The sequence below is a fragment of the Antennarius striatus genome, chromosome 17 (genome assembly GCF_040054535.1).
Source record: "Antennarius striatus isolate MH-2024 chromosome 17, ASM4005453v1, whole genome shotgun sequence".
Classification (NCBI taxonomy): Eukaryota; Metazoa; Chordata; class Actinopteri; order Lophiiformes; family Antennariidae; genus Antennarius; species Antennarius striatus.
Window position 1 is genome coordinate 10,676,356 of NC_090792.1, and position 19,361 is coordinate 10,695,716.

The following is a 19,361-nucleotide window of genomic DNA, read 5'->3' on the forward strand; positions in this document are numbered from 1 at the left end:
AGGTAGTTATCCTGTACCTAATGCAGCTCTTAAATGAAGGTTCAAACACTCACAGGGAATCACTTAAAGAAGAAATGTCCCCAGTGGAAGTTAAAATAGTGTTTAACTTGTAGAAGGGAGGAGTGGGGCAATGGGTGCCATAGGCTCCAGACCAAGGCTGAGGAAAGTAGCTCCAAGTAACAGAGAGCTAAATGAGAGGACATATTTGTGATACTTACATTGATACAAGATAACACTGTTTGCATGTGTGTGCTGTAAAAACCATGTTTTGCAGGAAGCCACCCACCAAAGCAAAGCAACTGTTCAGGCATCATCAATTCTTATCCACCCCAAAGACCCCTGGTTAGCTCAGCACAATCAGCTTCTACTAACTATAACAGCTGTTTTACAGTAGTTTTAGTGAGATTACTTTGTCAGATTCATTACATTTCTTTTTCATCGTATCACTCCTACGCTGGGAATCTGGCAGCCATTATTCTACATTATTGTTTCTGACTAGTTGCATTTTTTACCCAGACTTCTCATTATTATCCCTTCTCAGACATTGCAACCACCAGCCCTTCAAATTGACCACGCAAGCACTGCCAATCAAATCGCCATGGTAATGAAAAATTTTCAAAAAGAAAAAGATAAATATTACTGCTGACTGTCATGACACACTGCTGTGACGGCTTAAAATCCAATAAGGATTTTGATGTTTGTTGTAGGGCAGGGACTGCAGCGAGGGTGGTGCCTGCAGGCTTTTTACAACTTTCTACAACTGTGCCAGCGTGTCCTGCCAGGCAGGACACACTGGCACCAGCAGAATGATTCAGGTATATCATCTTGACGAAGTACAGACGAGCCAAAGTGCACCTATACCATCAATAATTCAGATCATATATTTTTATATTGCAGGGAAATTAAAGTCTGCTGCAAAGCTTAAGAGAAGTGGGGTTGGCAAGAGGGAGAAAAAAGAAGGACAGTCATGAGCGATGACTACCAACTCTTCACTCCTCACCGTCCCCTAAGATCTGATTATAATATCGGTGGAGTGGAAAGTAGGGTGGTATAGAGCCATGACTGGCCCGCACTGGGATCTATTTTCAGGAAATAGGGAACAAAGACACCTGCTCTATTAGATGCAGTCTCAAAAGATGCAAAGAAAAGGGATGTGTCGACAGTCGTGTCATTATTTTAATTATTTTTGCATTCAAGTATAATAATCAAATCTGTTAAGAGTGTACATCATAATATGCCTGTTAGTGCTTTTTAAATTAGTAAATAACTATTGCATTGATATTGATATTTTTAGTTATCAACAGTGGTTTCTAATGAGACTCTTGCCTTGGTAGGGGATCCTCCTTGGGGCACAGACGGCCCTCAACTCAACACATATCGGCAGAGGCGACATGCCAGAGCAGAGAAAGGACAAGGTCGTATTGACGGTTAAGGGTATGGCTATACAAAACCAATCAAGCAACAAAACTTGGTAAAAAAAAAAAAATGTGTTGGTTGATTCCATTGTTATTTGTATATTTCCATTTGGCACTTTATTTGGTGATCAAGAAGGAAATCAGAGGGTGAAACTTGTTAGAAGACCCACAGAGAGGGACATCTTCTGGGATGATACCACAAGACAGCATCTGGATCCCTGCTGCCTTCTGGACTCAAACCGTCTGCCTTACCTTTACGAAGATAGAAAGTCAGTGAAACAGCCCCTCTAACAAAGAAAAAGGAATCCTGACGGTTTGAGCTCAAGGTGGAATTCTACAAACTCAACATGGGACTGTCTCCAGACAGAAACTCATCATTGACAACTGAGACAGAAATGCAGGAATAAAAGAGGAAAGCCTCTGGGAGTTAGAGAAATTGATCATCCAATTTACAGTATAGGAAAAATAATGTAGTTCTCCTTTAGTGTCTTTATGTTTGAGTTTATAATGCCCTCTACAGGTGAAAGTAGTGCTCAAATCATGGGAAAACTTCATGATGAACCTGGGAGTTTGAAGTTCTTATAGCCTTCCCACAATACAGCATTGATAATCAGTATCTATATACATCTTATATTTAGCTCTTGGAATTCAGATCGACCAGCTTTTAAGGAACCTGGTGCATTACCGGACATTTGGTCCAGACTTCGGCACAATAGAGCCCTCCAGTATTCTAAGATATCCTCGCCTTTGAAAAGATATGCAGCTCTTTTAAACTTTGACTGAAAACAGGAAACAGCTAATTGCACCATCATTGTTCAAGCAGTTTCCTGAGGCTGGTTCTTAGTGGGTTAAGAGAGGATGAGAGGAAATGGAATCTATCACACACCTGAGGCCAACAACTAGAAGCCTGGTTCTCAGGAACGGTGTGTTAGAGGACTATTACTGGGGTCACATCTCACACCAGGGGGCTGGAAAGGAATTAAACCAGAAGGGATTATGGGGCAGGGGTTATGTTGAACTATTTCAACAAAAATAGAGCTTTACACTATATTTAAGTGTTCAAAGGATTCAGAGAACTTTATTATACTCTACCACTGGGTGTCATTATTGGGCTGAGGGACACAGTGAAGTAAACTCCCACATTTAAGTGCTTAAAATAGTTTATAAGGCATAATAAATACGTTGGTGTCAAAGAGCATTTTAAGAACTCTGCTAACTTGTGATATTTCATCCTGACTAAAGACAACTCACACTGCTGCTTTACCTTTACAAATTTATTTTGGGACTATGTTAGTTTTATTTTCATAAGCATTGTACAAATGTGTTAATTCTTTTCATGGATGAAAAATGATAAAATATACTATTAAAAATTCTGAAAAACACTTCGGAATTAGGGCCCAAAGTGCCTGAGGCAGAGGAGTAGAGCTAGACATTAAAACGAGTCCATCTACTTAGCGAGTCTTTCAATCAACAAAACAAAATCTACCACTGAGAGGCCACTGACTGCAGACTTGAGGAGCCAGACTGACCACATATTGGGCCACTGAAGAGATTTAGAGTGGCCCAACTCTTCAAAAAAAAAAAAAGTTCTCCTTTTCCAGTTGACTAGCCACACACACTGGGCCTTAAAGCCAAAACATCATGGAGGGGGAGAGCTGAAAGGTCTCGGTGTCTGCCACTCCATACTGCTACATGAAAAAGAAGGTGAAGGATGCCGTGTGAGCAATTGGTTCCAATTGACAGAGGATTGGTCATGGTCAGCCTTCTGAGTGGAAATCCACGTGAGAATGAAGCATTTGGACCAGCAAGGGGTACAAGAGGCCAACAGCAGACAATAAGGGCACTCAGAGGAGTCTGGCTGCTAAGGAACAGAGAAGTTCCATCCCTGATTTAACCCTTCATCAGTTAGTTAGATAGTAAACTTAACACAATGTGGTTGAGCTTTTGTATTAGTAATTTAACAGAGTTTATACAAAACTCAACAAAGTTGACGGAAAGGTTTAAAGTGAAAAGATACAAGCAACTGTCACTTTTAATGATTTTATAAGTATGTATTGATTATAAAAGAAGTAAAAGACTGTACTCAAAATTATTTTGTTACAGTCCTCCGTTAATTGAGTTAAAGATTTATGCAACTTCAAGAGGCGACACAAGAACTTCTATCCTTGTGACTTTTTCACCAATTAGGCAGGTCCTCCTCATTCAATGGGACCGGCTGCTTTAAAGTCTCAGAGGCCATGGGGTCAGCGCTCAATCACACTCTGGTTGGAGAGGTTGTGTGTTTAAACTAGCTACTAGTTGACAGGGTGGGGATGGGATAAAAAGAAGGTGGAGGAATGATTGATAAAGGGAGCAAAGACTCCCGCCAGCTTTAAAAGAGGAGTCTTTTGTCGCTGAGACATTTGCCAGAGTGGCCAGGTCTTTCACACACAAGCTGCCCCTCTTCTCCAGGCCTACAACAGCTGATGACAGGCCCCAGCTGCCAATTACCCGGCTGATGGAGACTCACTGAAGTGGGACTGTCAGAGTGAGGGGTGGCCCTTGTGCCTGCAGTGGGATAAATCTGAGGGAGTGTAAGGATTGGAGGATAAAGGGAGTTGGACGTTGGGACAGGTTTCTTTTGTAAAATAATCCCTTCATTTACAGATCAATATTTTTTTCTTTGTCTTTTTCAGCAAGTCCTTTGTTAATTTTAGAATTTATATAAGATAATATCTAAAACTTACTTTCACTGCTATCTCCAAGAAGAACAAGATGTAACAAATCCATTTTTATAACATTGCATAACCAGTTTATAACAGTGTGAAGGCTTTCCAGTCTCAATCCAGCTACAGTATAGTGAACTGTGCACCTTTCTACCAAAGTATTCATGCTATAGCATCATATGTCCAGAGAACACTGGCGCCGACCCTGTTGAATTCCATATGAAGTACTCTTTGGACACAAGTTCTCTGGCTGGAAAATAAGACAGACACAGAATATTTTGTAGTTTAAAAAATGGACATATAGGAAATATTTTGAAACAAACATTGCTAATAGCTTACATGTTATAATCCGTGGTTTGGCAGAGGAATAAACCTGCACTGAGTGTTGGTCTACACAGCATCCAGAGAGTGTCATGTCAGGCACTTTGAAATATAGCTGTGAAGATAATAGTAGAAGTATTAATCAGCAACCAACGACTAAGAGATCGCTAATCAACTTGACCTTATCCGATGTATCGCCAATCAAAAATTTGTTTGATTTTGTCCTAAAATCACAATTTTGTCCTAAAATTATCACTCATGTTGACTTACTTTAATATAGGCTGTAAGTTGTCTGCAGAGAGGATCGGTGGGTCCTTGCATTGGCCCCGAAAAGCTGATTTTTCCTTCCATTGTGACCTCACGAGATTTAGGAAATTTTTGTCCTAAGTATCAGTGAGAGTAAAACTAATCATTAGTTTCTTTTTAAAATTCACAGCTGCAGTAATTGTGACTGCTCTTTTGCATTGACAATGAGGTGCCTACCCAGACCCCAGACCAGCAGGTTCTTCTCCTTTGACACATCCAGTTGTCCAGAGTTCACCTTCACATCCACTATGCCCATCTGAGCCCTACACAGGATGTAGAGCAGGTCTACATATGTTCATGCAAACATACGATATTAAGACTTACAGGTAACGTTCTTAGGTTTATTTAGGTTGAGGAGTTAATTATTTTACTATATGATAAACAACATTATTTTAACAATAGATAGAATCAATAACCTGCAACTAATATCATGACTAGTGTTAATAATGTTCATGTTTAGTAATCCAACCATTTTTAAACAGCAATAATATCAAGAGAAGAATTCTGAATTAAATTCAGTCAATTTACCTTCAAAGATTAAAAATAAACAAATAAATTGAGGCATGGCAGGAAAAAAGGTGATCATACATATAAGAATACATCTCCTTGTGCAACTTACCTGTTAAAAAATGGCAGATGTGCTTCACAGTATTCAAAGCTGTTCTTCACACTCTCATGAAGTTTAAGACTTACTGACACATGCAGCTGGTTCACTTCTTCCCTCAGTTGATATGAACCAAGTATTGGGGGAACAGGAACCTTGTAAAATAAACACAAGAATGACTTGAGACATTAGCTCATGTGTAGCACTAAAGACGTATATAAGTACTTTAATTTTATACCTGAGACGTATAGCTGCATAGTCTGAAAGGCTCAAGAGGGGGAGAGAAAGGGAGCTTATATGGCCCAGAGAAAGCTGAGCCATCAAAGTTATCCATGCTGCTAGACATTAGGATACTGGAATCCAGTGACGTGACACAGGGATGGACTAGGACGTCTTGCAGTGGGGAACCATTTGGAGGCAATGTGAGGGTCACTGTCACATTTGGAAGCACACCTTCAACTTCACACTTTGGAAGCAGGGTTAAAAAATGAAGTTTACGGAAAATAGCAGAAACAGGAAAAGCTTTAACAATACTCTTTCTTACTTTTACACCAAACACTTACTTTGCATGTCACAATGCCATAAACATCCCAGAGGTCCTGTCTACTCTGGTTACCATACTGCGTGGATTTCACAGTTTCTACTAGTGCTACGTTCACCACAGCTCGACCTCGGTGGAGCCCTGTCTTCCAAGCTGGCTGCTTCTCATTCCCAACATGAATGGGCGCTGTAGGTGATGTAGGCACTCCCATTGGAGGAACATCCAGGGGTGTACCAAGAGGACAAATCTGCAGGAGCACGGAGGGCAGCATTGTCAAGCGAGAGGGAAGACTGTCGCTATCAGGCTTACCCCCAGAGCCGAGGAGAAATGTTTGCAGACCCGAAAGGAGCGTGAGACTCTGGGAGACAGAGAGAAGGCTGCCAAGAGGTGGTCGTGGCTCAGGAGGAGCATCTACCAAAGGCAGGCAAACCAAGATCAGAGGTCCATGCAAGATGGTCAACACTGGCCAAAGTGTTCCCTTTCTATGACCTTCCAAATGCAGTTCAAGGGCTGGTGATGTCTGCTGGTGGACGCAATCATCTCTAAGAGCTACATAGGTTTTGTCTGAGTCTGACATTCCCAGTTCAGTGAGCAGGAGCTTCAGCACGGTGTTGTCTTCCGGGACTGCTACGTAGGAGGAACCCGCCAGGCGCTTTGCCCGGTGTTCCACAGTAGCAAATCTCCTTTGTTGGAAGACACGATACAAAATTACGTGACAGTGAATAAATTTAGAGAATGAATGGTCTTATACACCATTCCAACAAGGAAGTAGAATATAAATGGCATATAACGCAGATATACATACCTTGAAAATCGTATTGCCGCATGTTCTCCCTTGTCATGAGAAATTATCCACAAAGCGCGCACACTCATTTGCCCTAATTTTAAAGACTAATCTGCGTCTTCAAAATATATATTTTCATGATTTACGTGAACATTTTACATTTCTTAACGATCCTTATTACAAGACACTGACCAACACATCGTCTCACTTCCTGATTTGATTCACGTGACAACGGTCACCAATCAGCCGACATATACGCATGCGCACTCGTAAGCAGCAGAACCCCTGTACAGCGGTTTGTATTTCTACTATGGTGAAGGCATGCCCGCTCCGTTCTCGCCCACTGATTGGCTCGCGCCTCTGTTCTTCCGCTAATTCTCGCCCCTCGTGGCTATACATAACCAACCAAACAAACGAAGACTACAAGTACTGCCCAATAAGAGACAAAGTGGGGCGGGTCGTGCCTTCACCCTAGTATGATTCAAAATTTAGCATCCGCACCCGTCTCCACCCATACAGGAAGCTGGACTGCTAACCAGCTACCTGTCAACAAAGGGCAAAACTGTATGAAACCAACTAATCCATGTGAATGTCGGTGGTGTTGTCGACTCCGAGCACTTTCCACTAAATCGCATTTCAAGCTGTTAGCTGGATATTAAACATGGCGACAACTGCTCAGCTGTTCGAGGTAAGATGGTTCGAAGAGCTGTATTAGCTGTTAGGCTAGTTCAATTGCTACATGTCTTTTCGGTAGCTTAGCGGTTCCACTTCAATTCACCATTAGTGTCTAATATAAAATAAATAATGGCATACCTATGTACGAAAACAAGTCTTTTTTTCTTGCAATATAAAATATTTTGTACATGCAATGTTATCTGCATTAGCAAATTACTGTATCTTTATTATATATAGTTAGTTTTGCATATTAACCTTAATGCTGTTGACCAGGAATAGTAAATTCGACACAAAGACAGTAGTAACTGGTTTTATCAGATTGTGACCTATTTCGTCGAGTAATTCTCCTGTGTTACGTATTACTTTATGTGTTTACTTGACGTTTTTATTCGAGGGACACTCAAAACTTTCCTCCTGTCCCCCAAGGAGCCATTTGATGCAGATGAGTACATAGAGAGGTTGGCATGGAGGACACCTGGAGGAGGCTCCAAAGGAGGAGCTGAAGCGTTTGATCCCAAAAGGTGCTGAACGTGTTTGTGATGCTCATTTACTGCACACACACATCCTGCTTCTTCTCTGGCTTCATCAAACTGACTATGTCTTTCCTAACATGTCATCTGACTCGTTTTTTATAAAACACAATATGTGTCTGTATCAAGAGTAATTCTCTACAATCTAATTTTACAACAGAAAAATGATGTAATGTATAAAACATTATATTTACTGAACATAAATTTACTTGCATCTCTATTTACCTTGGTTAAGAATTAGATTTTTTCAGAATTTTTGCTGTATATTTAATTGAAATGGATCAGGCATTGTGGTAGACATGTGGTTTTTCCACTCATGTCTCATAGTAGTTTAACACATTTTACCATCAAAACAATTGTAAATGTGCTTTGTATGTTAAGAACTGTCTCACTGTCCTGTTCCATAATTTAATTCATCCTGATTATTCTGAAATGGAGCATATATAAATGTTGAGCCAGATGTAAACGCAGCTCTTTTCCACATTGTGTTTATTTCTGTTACTGCAATCAATGTCTTTGCCCTTTGTCAACTTTTTTATAAGGTGAAGAGCAAATATGTGGTTTAAGTGTTACATTAAAAAATTATGTGTTTTGAACTGAAAGATTAATTTAAATCAAGCTTTTTTTCTTTACAGCTACCTGTATCAGCTTACTTAAGATACTGGAAAGAAACCTAGTTAGTCTTGCACATCATAAAGTTCATCTTTGCTTTTCTGTAGTACATTAATATTTTAGTTAGTTCATTGTAGAAAGCCATGAAATGTCTATGCCTAAGATACTTGTGATATTTACCCTCAGAGACCAAGTTATTTGTTGTAAGCAAAAATGCCACAACAATTTTACTATGCTTTGGATCCATTCTACCTTATCTACTTCCACCACAAAATTGTTGCCACCACCTCCTCTGAAGCTCTTAGAGAGGAGTCAGAGACAACATATCTGTGGAGGCCACCATACTGTGAGTCACCAGCCTGGGAATGAGTGTCTATTGGAAAGGGATGGGAGATGTCTTTAAGCTCTAGCCAGTGCTGAGGGAATTAGTCAAAAGATTATACACTCATCATTTTGGGATGTTTCCTTCTCTGTGAAATGTGATGCTGACTTAGAACATTTGCACTGCATTCCTGATGACACTTAAAATGCAGCTGACGAAGTTGCTAGTTTTCAGAGCTTCTTAAGTCTGGGGACCCAGGAATTAAACATCCGACACTATTCTTTAACTCTAACTATCACTGTGAGGTTGGTGGAGTAGATTTAACCTTTTGGTCTAATTATTCCCCAGAGATTTTCTTGGAAATATGACCTGTTCCAACTTGAGGATGTTCTTGCTTTTCTCTGTGACAGGCTTTTGGATGAATTTGAGAACCACATAGAAGAGCTAAAGCAATTGGACGAGAAGATCCAGCGGCGAGTGGAGAAGCTTGAGCATCAGTGTCATCGTGAGGCAAAGGAGTTTGCGCACAAAGTGCAAGACCTGCAGAGAAGCAACCAGGTGCGTTCAACAGTCAAATGGTCAATGAGACCCACCTGATTGTTACTATTTATTGCACAACGATCTTTTATTTACATATATATTTTCTTATTATCATCCCGTTGTTTGTCAATTCAGGTAGCCTTTCAGCATTTTCAGGAGCTGGATGAGCACATCAGCTATGTGGCAACCAAGGTTTGTCATCTCGGTGATCAGCTGGAGGGGGTGAACACGCCACGGCAGAGGGCCGTGGAAGCTCAGCGCCTGATGACATACTTTAACGAGTTCTTGGATGGAGACCTACGCAGTGACGTCTTCAACAACCCAGACAAGGTGAGTGCGCGGCGTTTCTTCTATTCACTTCAGTGGTAAGGCATGTGCATGTGTCTGTGAGAGAGCCTTTTGACGAGGACCCCCTCTGTGGAACTGCTGGAGGTGAGAATGAACAGGATTATGAGGTAAACCATCCATTTTAATTTGTCAAGTTTATCCTTTTAGTTAGATGCCTTTGCTAATTTGAATTAATAAACTGTCACCTTCCGTCTGACAATAGCAGGGTGATTGACTCGCATGGATGCCAACATTCTCATGTCAACCCTAATTGCATTTACAGTAGGTTGTCTTGGAGCAAGAATTTGGTTGGTCCTCAGCTTTGTGTCACATTACAGCAGAAAATAGCTTGTGGCATTATGGGACATGTAAGGGCGGTGATAACATGCACTGCAGGAAGATGAGAGATCCACTCTTCTACTTAGTTCCTGCCTACACATCCACTCACCATGTTGATGTTAGATGAGTGACCCCTCAAAGTTTGATTTAGCAGTTTTGACAGTGGAGAGCTTGGGATGCTTGAGGTAATTCCTGTTTGCAACAACATCATTAGCGGGAGCATATCAGTGAGTCTGGGGGTCAATCCCAGGAACGGGAGCTAGAGATGGAGCTAGTTTTCCAAAGAGCCATGCAGAAATATCTGGCCAGATTCCTTTTCCTGTGCATACCTCCAGACGAAGGGGAAAGAGGAAAGCTGCAAGTGAATAGCTGAAGGGGGATGGCTTTGCTAATCCTTCTGAAAGGGAGGGCTGGGCCGCCAGCGTGGAGACAAGTGCTGCTAAACCCTGACTGCAGGGAGACGGCTACATTACTTACATGGGATTTAGCTAATCTTAGCTGGGGGACAGATACTTAGAAAACCTTCGCCGAGCAGAAAGGCTGGATCCTCCTCACGGGAGCAGAGTAATGATGTTAGCTGAGGCAGGCATCTGCGGGAACAGAGGAGTTGCGGACGGCGGGCCTTTCGTGGGTCTGCTTTTTTTTTTTTTTCCTTTAGCCAGTGTGTATGTCAGGAGGGACGGGGGGGAGGGGATTCTCAACAGGGTCCCCTTTTTTAGACAGATATCCTTGGCCGGACAGATTATTGAAGGCGATTTAGTCTCCTGTGGGATTACAGCCCATTCAGAAAAGGCATGCCAATAAAGTGTTGGATGTGCTGCTAAGTCAGAATTGCCTCTGCTGTCGATGCCCAGGTGAGTGCAGCCTCTCTGTTATCAGCCCCCCTGTTCAACATGGGGAGGTGGAGGAGGGCTGCTCTGAAATGATGATCCCCAAGTGGAGACACCACCGGTGGCCTGCCAGCTTTCTGTCTGAAGGTCCACCTCTCATGGTCCTTTTATGTTGTCTCTTTTTACCTCTCTCTCTCTCTCTCTCTCTCTCTCTCTCTCTCTCTCTCTCTCTCTCTCTCTCTCTCTCTCTCTCTCTCTCTCTCTCTCTCTCTCTTTCTCTCTTTCTCTCTCTCTCTTTCTCCCTCTCTTCCTGTCTCTCTCAGATTAAAGAGGCTGCAGATATCATTCAGAAGCTACATCTCATTGCCCAGGAGCTGCCATTCGACAGGTGAGTCATGCATTTTGGAGGCAGCTTGTTACAAAAGCAATGTCAAACAAGGGTACGTAATAGTGATACAGACTGTTGCTCATTTTGTGTGATGTCAGAACATATCTAGTATTAAAGCATCAGTTCATAAACCGTACATTTCTCAAATTAAAAGCACCCTTGCATTTTCATATCTTAAAGACAATTATTTAACACATTGGGAGAACAAATTTTGTAATCGTCTAATCATTTCCCTTTGCAGATTTGCAGATGTCAAGGCAAAAATTGCAAGTAAGTATTTAAAAATGTATCATTTAGCTTAGTCTCCATTGCAAATGTATTAGAAGCATGCTAGAACTTACGATACGCTCCTGTCCAGGTAAGTACCATGACTTGGAGCGGCAGTTAATCCAGGAGTTCACTGCTGCCCAGCGCAGGGGAGAGATTGGACGCATGCGGGAGGTGGCAGCAGTTCTGTTACATTTCAAGGTGACCTGAAAGAATCATATTTCATTATCCCTATTTAAAGTAACTATTAGTCTTTTATTATACATTATATACTGTTCTAACACGCAGGTTCAATATCAGTAAAATGATTTTATGTTATCAGATGGGTCTAAAACTGTGTGACAAAGCTAACTTGCATTTTTTGTACCAGGGCTATGCACACTGTGTGGATGTCTACATAAAGCAATGTCAGGAGGTGAGTGTGAAAGTTTCTCCAATTCATAATATTTGTTTTGTCGCTGTCCATCTCTATTCATAGACTTATGAATAGACCTGATTTTATCTCCCTAGGGGGCCTACATGAGGAATGATGTGTTTGAGGACACTGCAGTCCTCTGCCAGAGGGTCAACAAGCAGGTGGGCGAGGTCTTCAGCAGCCCAGAGACCGTGATGGCCAAACTCATCCAGAACATCTTTGAAAACAAATTACAGGTATTTATTTCATTATGTGTCATCATGTACTTAGTTTTATGTAGTTGTGAGTTGTTTAATTTGTCATGTTGTTTGACACATTTGTGTTTAAAGGCCCATGTTAAGGAAAAACTAGATGAGACTCGAAACTCTGATGTGGAACAGTACCTCAAGAACCTCTATGACCTTTACACCAGGTATTTAAGTTCATTTTTCTGAATGCTTTGATTTACTTCCTGAGTACATGATGACATTTATACATACGGTATTTTTATATACACATTTCCAGGACCACAGCATTGGCCACAAAGCTGACAGAGTTTAACCTGGGCTCAGACAAGCACACTTTTCTGTCTAAACTGATAAAAAGCATCTTCTCATCATACCTGGAAAGCTACATTGACATGGAGAGGGAGTACCTTCGCACACGAGGTGCCATGATTCTGCAGCGATACTACGACTCAAAGAATCACCAGAAACGCCCCATTGGCACGGGAAGGTCAGTTTCTGGATCTCAGTTGTTTGTAAATCAGGGTGGCTGAGGATTTCATTGTTATTTCAATATATAGCAAAATAGTCAGCATTAGTTTCTGTCTGCAGTATCCAGGAACTGAAAGAGCGCATCAGACAACGCACCAACCTCCCCCTTGGTCCTTTCATTGAAACCCACGGCGAGACCTTCCTCTCCACAGAGCTAGTTGTCAACTTGCTGCAGGAGACACGTCATGCCTTTGAGAGATGCCACAGGGTGAGGACGACACAAAGAAGTGGGAGGACAAAATCACTTTCATAGAGAAAGTTTTTCTCGGCTAAGAAAAGTGTTTCCCTTTTATACTGTTTGGTGTCACACAGCTTTCAGATCCATCAGACCTTCCCAAGAATGCCTTCTCAATTTTCCTGCTGCTGGTTGAGCATCTTTGTGTGGAACACATCGACTATGCCCTAGAGATTGGTCTCTCAGGTACATTCTGGCTGGCTAATTGTAATCATAATCTGTGCTTTTGTTAGCTGAGTTTGGAGATGAATCCTGATTGAATCACACTGAGTGAGCACTGATGATTTAATCCCCAAACCATGTCCTGAAGTGGGACTTGGTTCTTTTAGAAATATGACCACAAAAGTCTGTCCAGAGCCTACAGTCAATGTCATTGGAATGAGACTAAATGTCACTCTCAGTTCACAAGGAAACACTTTAAATCAAAGAACCAAACCATTGCTGATAAAATAAGCAAACTCCATCAAAATTTATTGATGGAATTAAAGAATCATTTATAATGATTACAAAGGCACGATTAACAACTGCAAAGCAACGGTATGAAGTATTTACAACTTGTGTTTTTCCTCATATTTAGGCTGGTATAAGAACAAACACTGTAGATTTTCATTATGTTGCCATGACTACCAGAAGAAAAATATTTGGCAAATAAGACATGGTCAAATGATATTTTGTAATTAATTGACTGGCAAGGAACTGACAATTTGTTGTTGTGATTTCTTTTTTTTAATTTTTTACTACATCAACTCAAATTCATGTGGATTGAAATAAGCGACGTTACTACATTTATTTCCCTATTAACACTTGAAGGAAAATGTAATGTTAAATTCTCTTAAAGGGGTCCTATTAAAGTCAAATTTTTTCTGATCTCTACACATACATAGTGGTCCCGCCTAACCCGACCAACTCCTAGAATCTCATAAACAAACGCTTCCTGCATTAATAGATATTTGGAGGTTTAGGAATTCATGTCCCAGACTGAATCAAAACGATCGGATTTTGCTAGAGGGCAATTTGTGACGTCACAAACGGCGCTCTGTGATTGGACAGTGATGATATTGTCCCTGTTGATGGAGGCAGCTCAGAGGGAAGAGGGGAGTGGAGATAGGGAGCTGAGACCTACGCCCCATTAACACAGAGCGTTTGGGGGCGGAAGTGATTTTATCAATATTCAATCAAAGATATTGAGGACCATAGATCACTTTGGGGCAAGACATTTCAAAAACAATGCAGTTGGACATCTGGCAGCTGAATGACATTGATTAAAACAAGAACCAAGGCAGTCACAGACTGCAACATCCCGCGACATGGCAAACACAATCCTGAAGTATGCTTTACCCTGAATTCAACATTTTACCCTGACCTACTTGCATAGGTCAAAGATCAGCTGTCACTGATTAAAGCACTCGCTTTGATCTATGGTATTAGTCACACTGGCCTTCCCTCACATCTTATCCGGTTCCTGAGAGTAAGAAAGATGAAATTTGATCTTGACCTAGTTTTTTCAAGGTCATCTCATTTTCATCCCTTTTGCTGCCCGAGTAATGTGCTTTTTGTTTCATCTTTCTGTCTGCAATGGTTTTGAAGACATTTGGTGGACTAACGGACAGACAAACGGACGAACACAAAAACGCTGACAATTACAATACATCACTCGCTTTGAAGCAGGATGTAAAAAGCATAATATGGGACCTTTAATGTGTCAGGGGCACTAAATCATTTTAAAAAACAAAAACATACAATTAAATGGATAAAGTTCCATCTGCCTGCTGTTATTAATTGCTTCTGATTTGTCAAGAGGAAGGTGATGCTTGTTGCCAAGGTTACCACTCTGTTATGTAACCAACACATTTTTATGGCACTTCACAACAAAAACACAGACATTGACGTTCAGTTGATCCATAGCGGGTTGTGTCTCTGTGGCATTTCTTTGCATTTTATTGTATATATGGCTGAATACAGGAGACACCTTATCATTCTCAAACAGCTACAGTGGAACTAAACGTGTCTATTCATCTCCCACTACTCAATTCATAATGTATATTTTTCATCAAAGAAATTCAACACTGATGTCTCCTTAGTTTAATCAGTGTGTCATCACTGTTTGATGCTAAAGCAGAACATTGCTGTGAAGGTTTGTTTTTATGTATGATATTACAGAAAGCAGGTAATATTTTTTTTCTGGCTTCAATGACTCATTACTCTAGCACCTACCGTTTGGCTTATTGTCTGGATTTATTCTGTCTGTCTTTGATCTACAGCAATTCCCTCACCGGATGCTAAGAATTCCAACCTTTACTTCTTGGACGTTGTTCAACAGGCCAACTCTATATTCCACTTGTTCGACAAGCAGTTTAACGACCAGCTCATGCCTCTAATAAGGTCAGTTCTGGGTTAATCATATGCAAAATATTACAATGTACAGTATTATAGTGTATTGCCACTGCTTTTAGTCAGGATATATGGGTAACTGTACCTTTTAAAATCTATCTCCAGCTCATCTCCAAAGTTGGCGGAGTGCCTGCACAAGAAGAAAGAGGTGATTGAGCAGATGGAAGTGAAACTGGACACAGGAATCGACAGGTCAGTGCATTTCTAAAAGGTCACAAGACTGCTCTTACATGTGATGTGTTGCATCTACCCACGTGAGAACACTGAATGATTTCTCAAATTATTCTCCGGTGTATTTTTCTGCCACAAACAGAACAATAAACTGCATGGTGGGGCAAATGAAGCACATCCTGGCAACAGAGCAGAGGAAGACTGATTTCAAACCTGAGGACGAGAACAACGTGATGATACAGTACACCACAGTAAGACGTAGCCTCAGCCTCCACCGACATCAACGAAGCAGCTTTCAGACAGCGACATATCCATATATCTTGCTTGTTTTTGGAATAATCTCTGGATGGTTTTGAACTGCCTTGGCTGTTTTTTAGCATACATTCCTTATCTCTGTGTGTGTGTCTCCCCACTCTGAAGGCCTGCTCCAAAGTATGTGCCTACGTCAGTCGGCAGGTGGAGCACGTGCGGCGGTCCATGGATGGGAAAAATGTAGATACAGTGCTTACGGAGTTGGGTGTTCGTTTCCACCGTCTCATTCATGAGCACTTACAGCAGTACAGCTACAGCTCAATGGGAGGCATGCTCGCCATCTGCGACGTGGCGGAGTACCGACGGTGCGCCAAGGAATTCAGGGTGAGCAGAGGAGGCTTAGGTCCAGGAAACACTGGTCACAGGGCAAAAAGCTGCTGTTCTAACAAAGACTACCTGTGTGTTTACATATTACATAAAAGGTTGGGTCACTTCAGGTACAGCGCTGTGGTAATTTAACATATTTTAAACATGTGCTCAATTCATTAGGATTATTAGCCTATTATAAAATGTTTTTTCACTTACCCAGAAGTCTGCTTTCCCCTGCTTTAAATGTGAATTTATGGCGTTGAGTCAAAATTCCCATTTCATGTTAGTGATCCTGTAAGATTTCATATTTTTGACATCTTTATTTGATAAGTAATGTAAATTACATAAATTATTTTTTAATACATCTTCTGCTGAGCAACAATTTGATAAATTGAACAATCATATTAGCAATAAATATTAGTAAACATGGTGCCGATCACTAGTATATTTCAGGCAGTGTGATGTGTAGAGATAGAAGTGTCTTTTTACTTGATAAAACATTTGACAACAGTAGGTTTACTTTTTTAGCATTTTGTTAGTATCAAAATCACATGACCAATTAGTTGTTTTTTCATGACAGCCTTGCATGTCTGAAGGGAATAACTTCCAAGGAGTAATAGTGTTTCCTTTCTCCAGGTCCCTCTGGTGCTGCAGCTCTTTGACACACTTCACGCCCTCTGCAACCTGCTGGTCGTCGCCCCGGACAACCTTAAGCAGGTCTGCTCAGGTGAACAGCTCACCAATCTGGACCGAAACCTCCTACATGCCTTCGTCCAGCTCAGAGTGGACTACCGTTCAGCCAGACTAGGTCGACATTTCAGTTAATGACTGACTCACACCTCGCTGCCCTCCGTCCAGTAACCCGGGCTTTGATGAGATACTGCAACTTGAAGATAGCGATCCCCGCTGTAGCGAATGCATCGACTACGCTCCAGCTTACAAACTTTACTGGGATCACATCATCAAGGAGAGGAGGTTCACCACTCCTTGAATATGCGAAATGTGCATTTTACCTCCTTTCCGATGTTAATTCTCCAAGTTGAAGAAATCTAAATGTTAATTGACTCATGATTTCATTTGTTTTTAAAGCTAATCCACCACCAATCCACACGGCTAAGATTTCCGACATATATAAGTAAATTGACAACATTGATTTCTGTGCTTATGTTAAAAAAAGAAACATATTCTTTGTGCCAAATATATAATTTCTGCAGCTGCTTGAAATCGACCCCGAAGCTGCTATAAAGGGAGACTCGCCACAATGCTATGAATTCAGACATCAAGCCTGCAGCAGCAGTGTGTTTTGGGAACTGTTGTAATGAAAATAGTATGCTCCAACAAATAATGAGCTAAAAGAAACACATGACCACCTTCTAACCTTTGACCTCAGACTAGTGGAGGTTATCACAGAGGAGTGTGAGCAGAGCTACAACCAAGTCTGAGAATCTCTCTGGAGGTTTGGGTGGTCACTTCTTAGGCTCAGATGACTGGTGTGATGGGTCAGTGAGTATGTCACTGGAATTGCACAGATCAACACTTGGTCATCTACACACAGACCAAAGACACCGGCAGGATCTGCAACGCTTATTGGGTCAGGTGACACTGAAATTGCTGACCTATGCTAATGAGAGAAATAACCTGGAGGTGACTCTATCCTCACGCGGTGCTTCTAAAGGATTCTGAACCACAGTCTTCTGCACTAGACAAGCAAGCAGCTCACCTCCCCATGGCCTGAAACTATCACACAAAGCTGCTTCCATTGTATTGCTGTGTACCTTTATTAGTGAATTATTAAATATATGTTGCATTTTATTGTTTCTCCTCAATATTGTTCACAAACGGGCTGCTGTGAATAGAAAGTATGGCCGAGTCCTCGAATGTCACTTTCAAAGTGAGATGAAACAGTCTTCTTTTCTATAGAAGTCATCAAGTATTCATGGGAATTCTTGCCACCAGAGTAAAGTTCTTTCTTAGACTTCAGGAAGTGAGCAGAGCCAGAGGGGATTAGATATCTACGAATTGATGAATTGTGTGCAGTAGTCATGGACTGGGGGAGAACCGGGGAGATAGAGACGCCTGAGAGCTCGGTTCCAGCTCCGGCTGGTTAGTGTTGTGTAGAAGGTACACACTATGCCGTGCACGTTCAAACAACATAATTAATTAGGCTAATATTAATTTTATCAATGCCATATAAATTCAATTCACTCAGCCCTAATCACAACTGGATAGCTTGTAAAAATTATTTTGTTAGGCCCTGATGCAAACAGTGGGTCTTTTCCAAACATTTGAAAACTATTTGTTTTTACGCCGATTAATGTGCACGGTGCAGGAAGGGGTTGGGGGAGCGCAGCCGGGCCGGGGACGATAACTGGTAGGGAGACGAAGGCAGAGGCGCAGCCTGGCCCCAGGGATCCCGGCGCAGGCACATGGAAGAGTGGGGGGGGTGGCTGTTTTTTGGGGTGGCTGTTTGAGCAGGTGGAGGGGATTAGTAAGACTGTCAACACTGGGGAGCTGGATAAGACTGTCCTCTCTTACTCGTCAGTTTGAGCAGCTCTCGTACACACTCAGACACATAAAGATGACAACACATACAAACACGGGCGTCCGGTTGAACTGACCAGACAAGTTTGAAATGTTCTTCCTTTGAATTTATGTCCTTTGGGGCCTTTTATCAGTAGATTCACTCCATTTGTAAAGGCAGCAGCTTTCAAGGGCGTCTAATATTAATACAGTATATATTACCTCCAGTCCAGATATTAGTACATCTCTCTGATGAATTGCGACCGCCAAACAATACACCTACAATGTAGATCTAGAACGTAAACTTTTTTCAAGCTAAAAAAAAAAAAAGGAAAGTACTACTGTAGGATCACACAGGATGGGATTTTGTGATTTTGAACAGGTAAATGAACAGGTTAAAATAAATGTTTTAAACATTAAACCATATTAATTTTTTAAAGCACAGTGACAACTCAAAATGCTTCAAAAAGATACCTAAGATTTTCTATTCAGTGTACAGATCATGTGATCTTTAAATGTTTAGGCTTTGACATCACCTTCTGATTTCCTCACTAACATTCATTCTTCTGTCAAACCAGAAAGTTCCAAATTGTACTACTGGATTCCTTTTTAGCTTCCTGCCCTGTCCATATTTGTTTTCCATTCCTTTGTCTTCTTTGCCACATAATCAGCCATAGACTTTTCACTTTTTCTGAATATCCAGCTAGTCCTCCAACATCCAATAAATCCTTGCTTTCGGCTCATTGC

At 41.3% G+C, this 19,361-nt stretch overlaps 2 protein-coding genes across 2 annotated transcripts; one reads left to right on the forward strand and one right to left on the reverse strand.

Moving 5' to 3' along the window:
* Positions 1-2,207: 2,207 nt before the first annotated feature.
* Positions 2,208-6,896, reverse strand: ap5m1 (adaptor related protein complex 5 subunit mu 1). Its single transcript, XM_068338667.1, has 8 exons — positions 6,698-6,896; positions 5,915-6,575; positions 5,590-5,817; positions 5,367-5,506; positions 4,925-5,010; positions 4,712-4,824; positions 4,460-4,556; positions 2,208-4,370 (listed from the first exon to the last, which is right to left on the reverse strand). The coding sequence occupies exons 1-8, from the start codon at positions 6,763-6,765 to the stop codon at positions 4,288-4,290; spliced, it is 1,476 nt and encodes a 491-aa protein (XP_068194768.1). The 5' UTR covers positions 6,766-6,896; the 3' UTR covers positions 2,208-4,287.
* Positions 6,897-7,182: 286 nt separating this feature from the next.
* exoc5 (exocyst complex component 5) lies at positions 7,183-17,898 on the forward strand. Its single transcript, XM_068338522.1, has 18 exons — positions 7,183-7,364; positions 7,778-7,872; positions 9,226-9,373; positions 9,491-9,685; positions 11,175-11,239; positions 11,481-11,509; positions 11,598-11,707; positions 11,877-11,921; positions 12,017-12,157; positions 12,251-12,333; positions 12,426-12,635; positions 12,737-12,884; positions 12,989-13,097; positions 15,173-15,293; positions 15,408-15,494; positions 15,616-15,724; positions 15,894-16,109; positions 16,731-17,898. Exons 1-18 carry the CDS (start codon positions 7,338-7,340, stop codon positions 16,917-16,919), a joined length of 2,127 nt encoding a protein of 708 aa, XP_068194623.1. The 5' UTR covers positions 7,183-7,337; the 3' UTR covers positions 16,920-17,898.
* Positions 17,899-19,361: the final 1,463 nt, after the last annotated feature.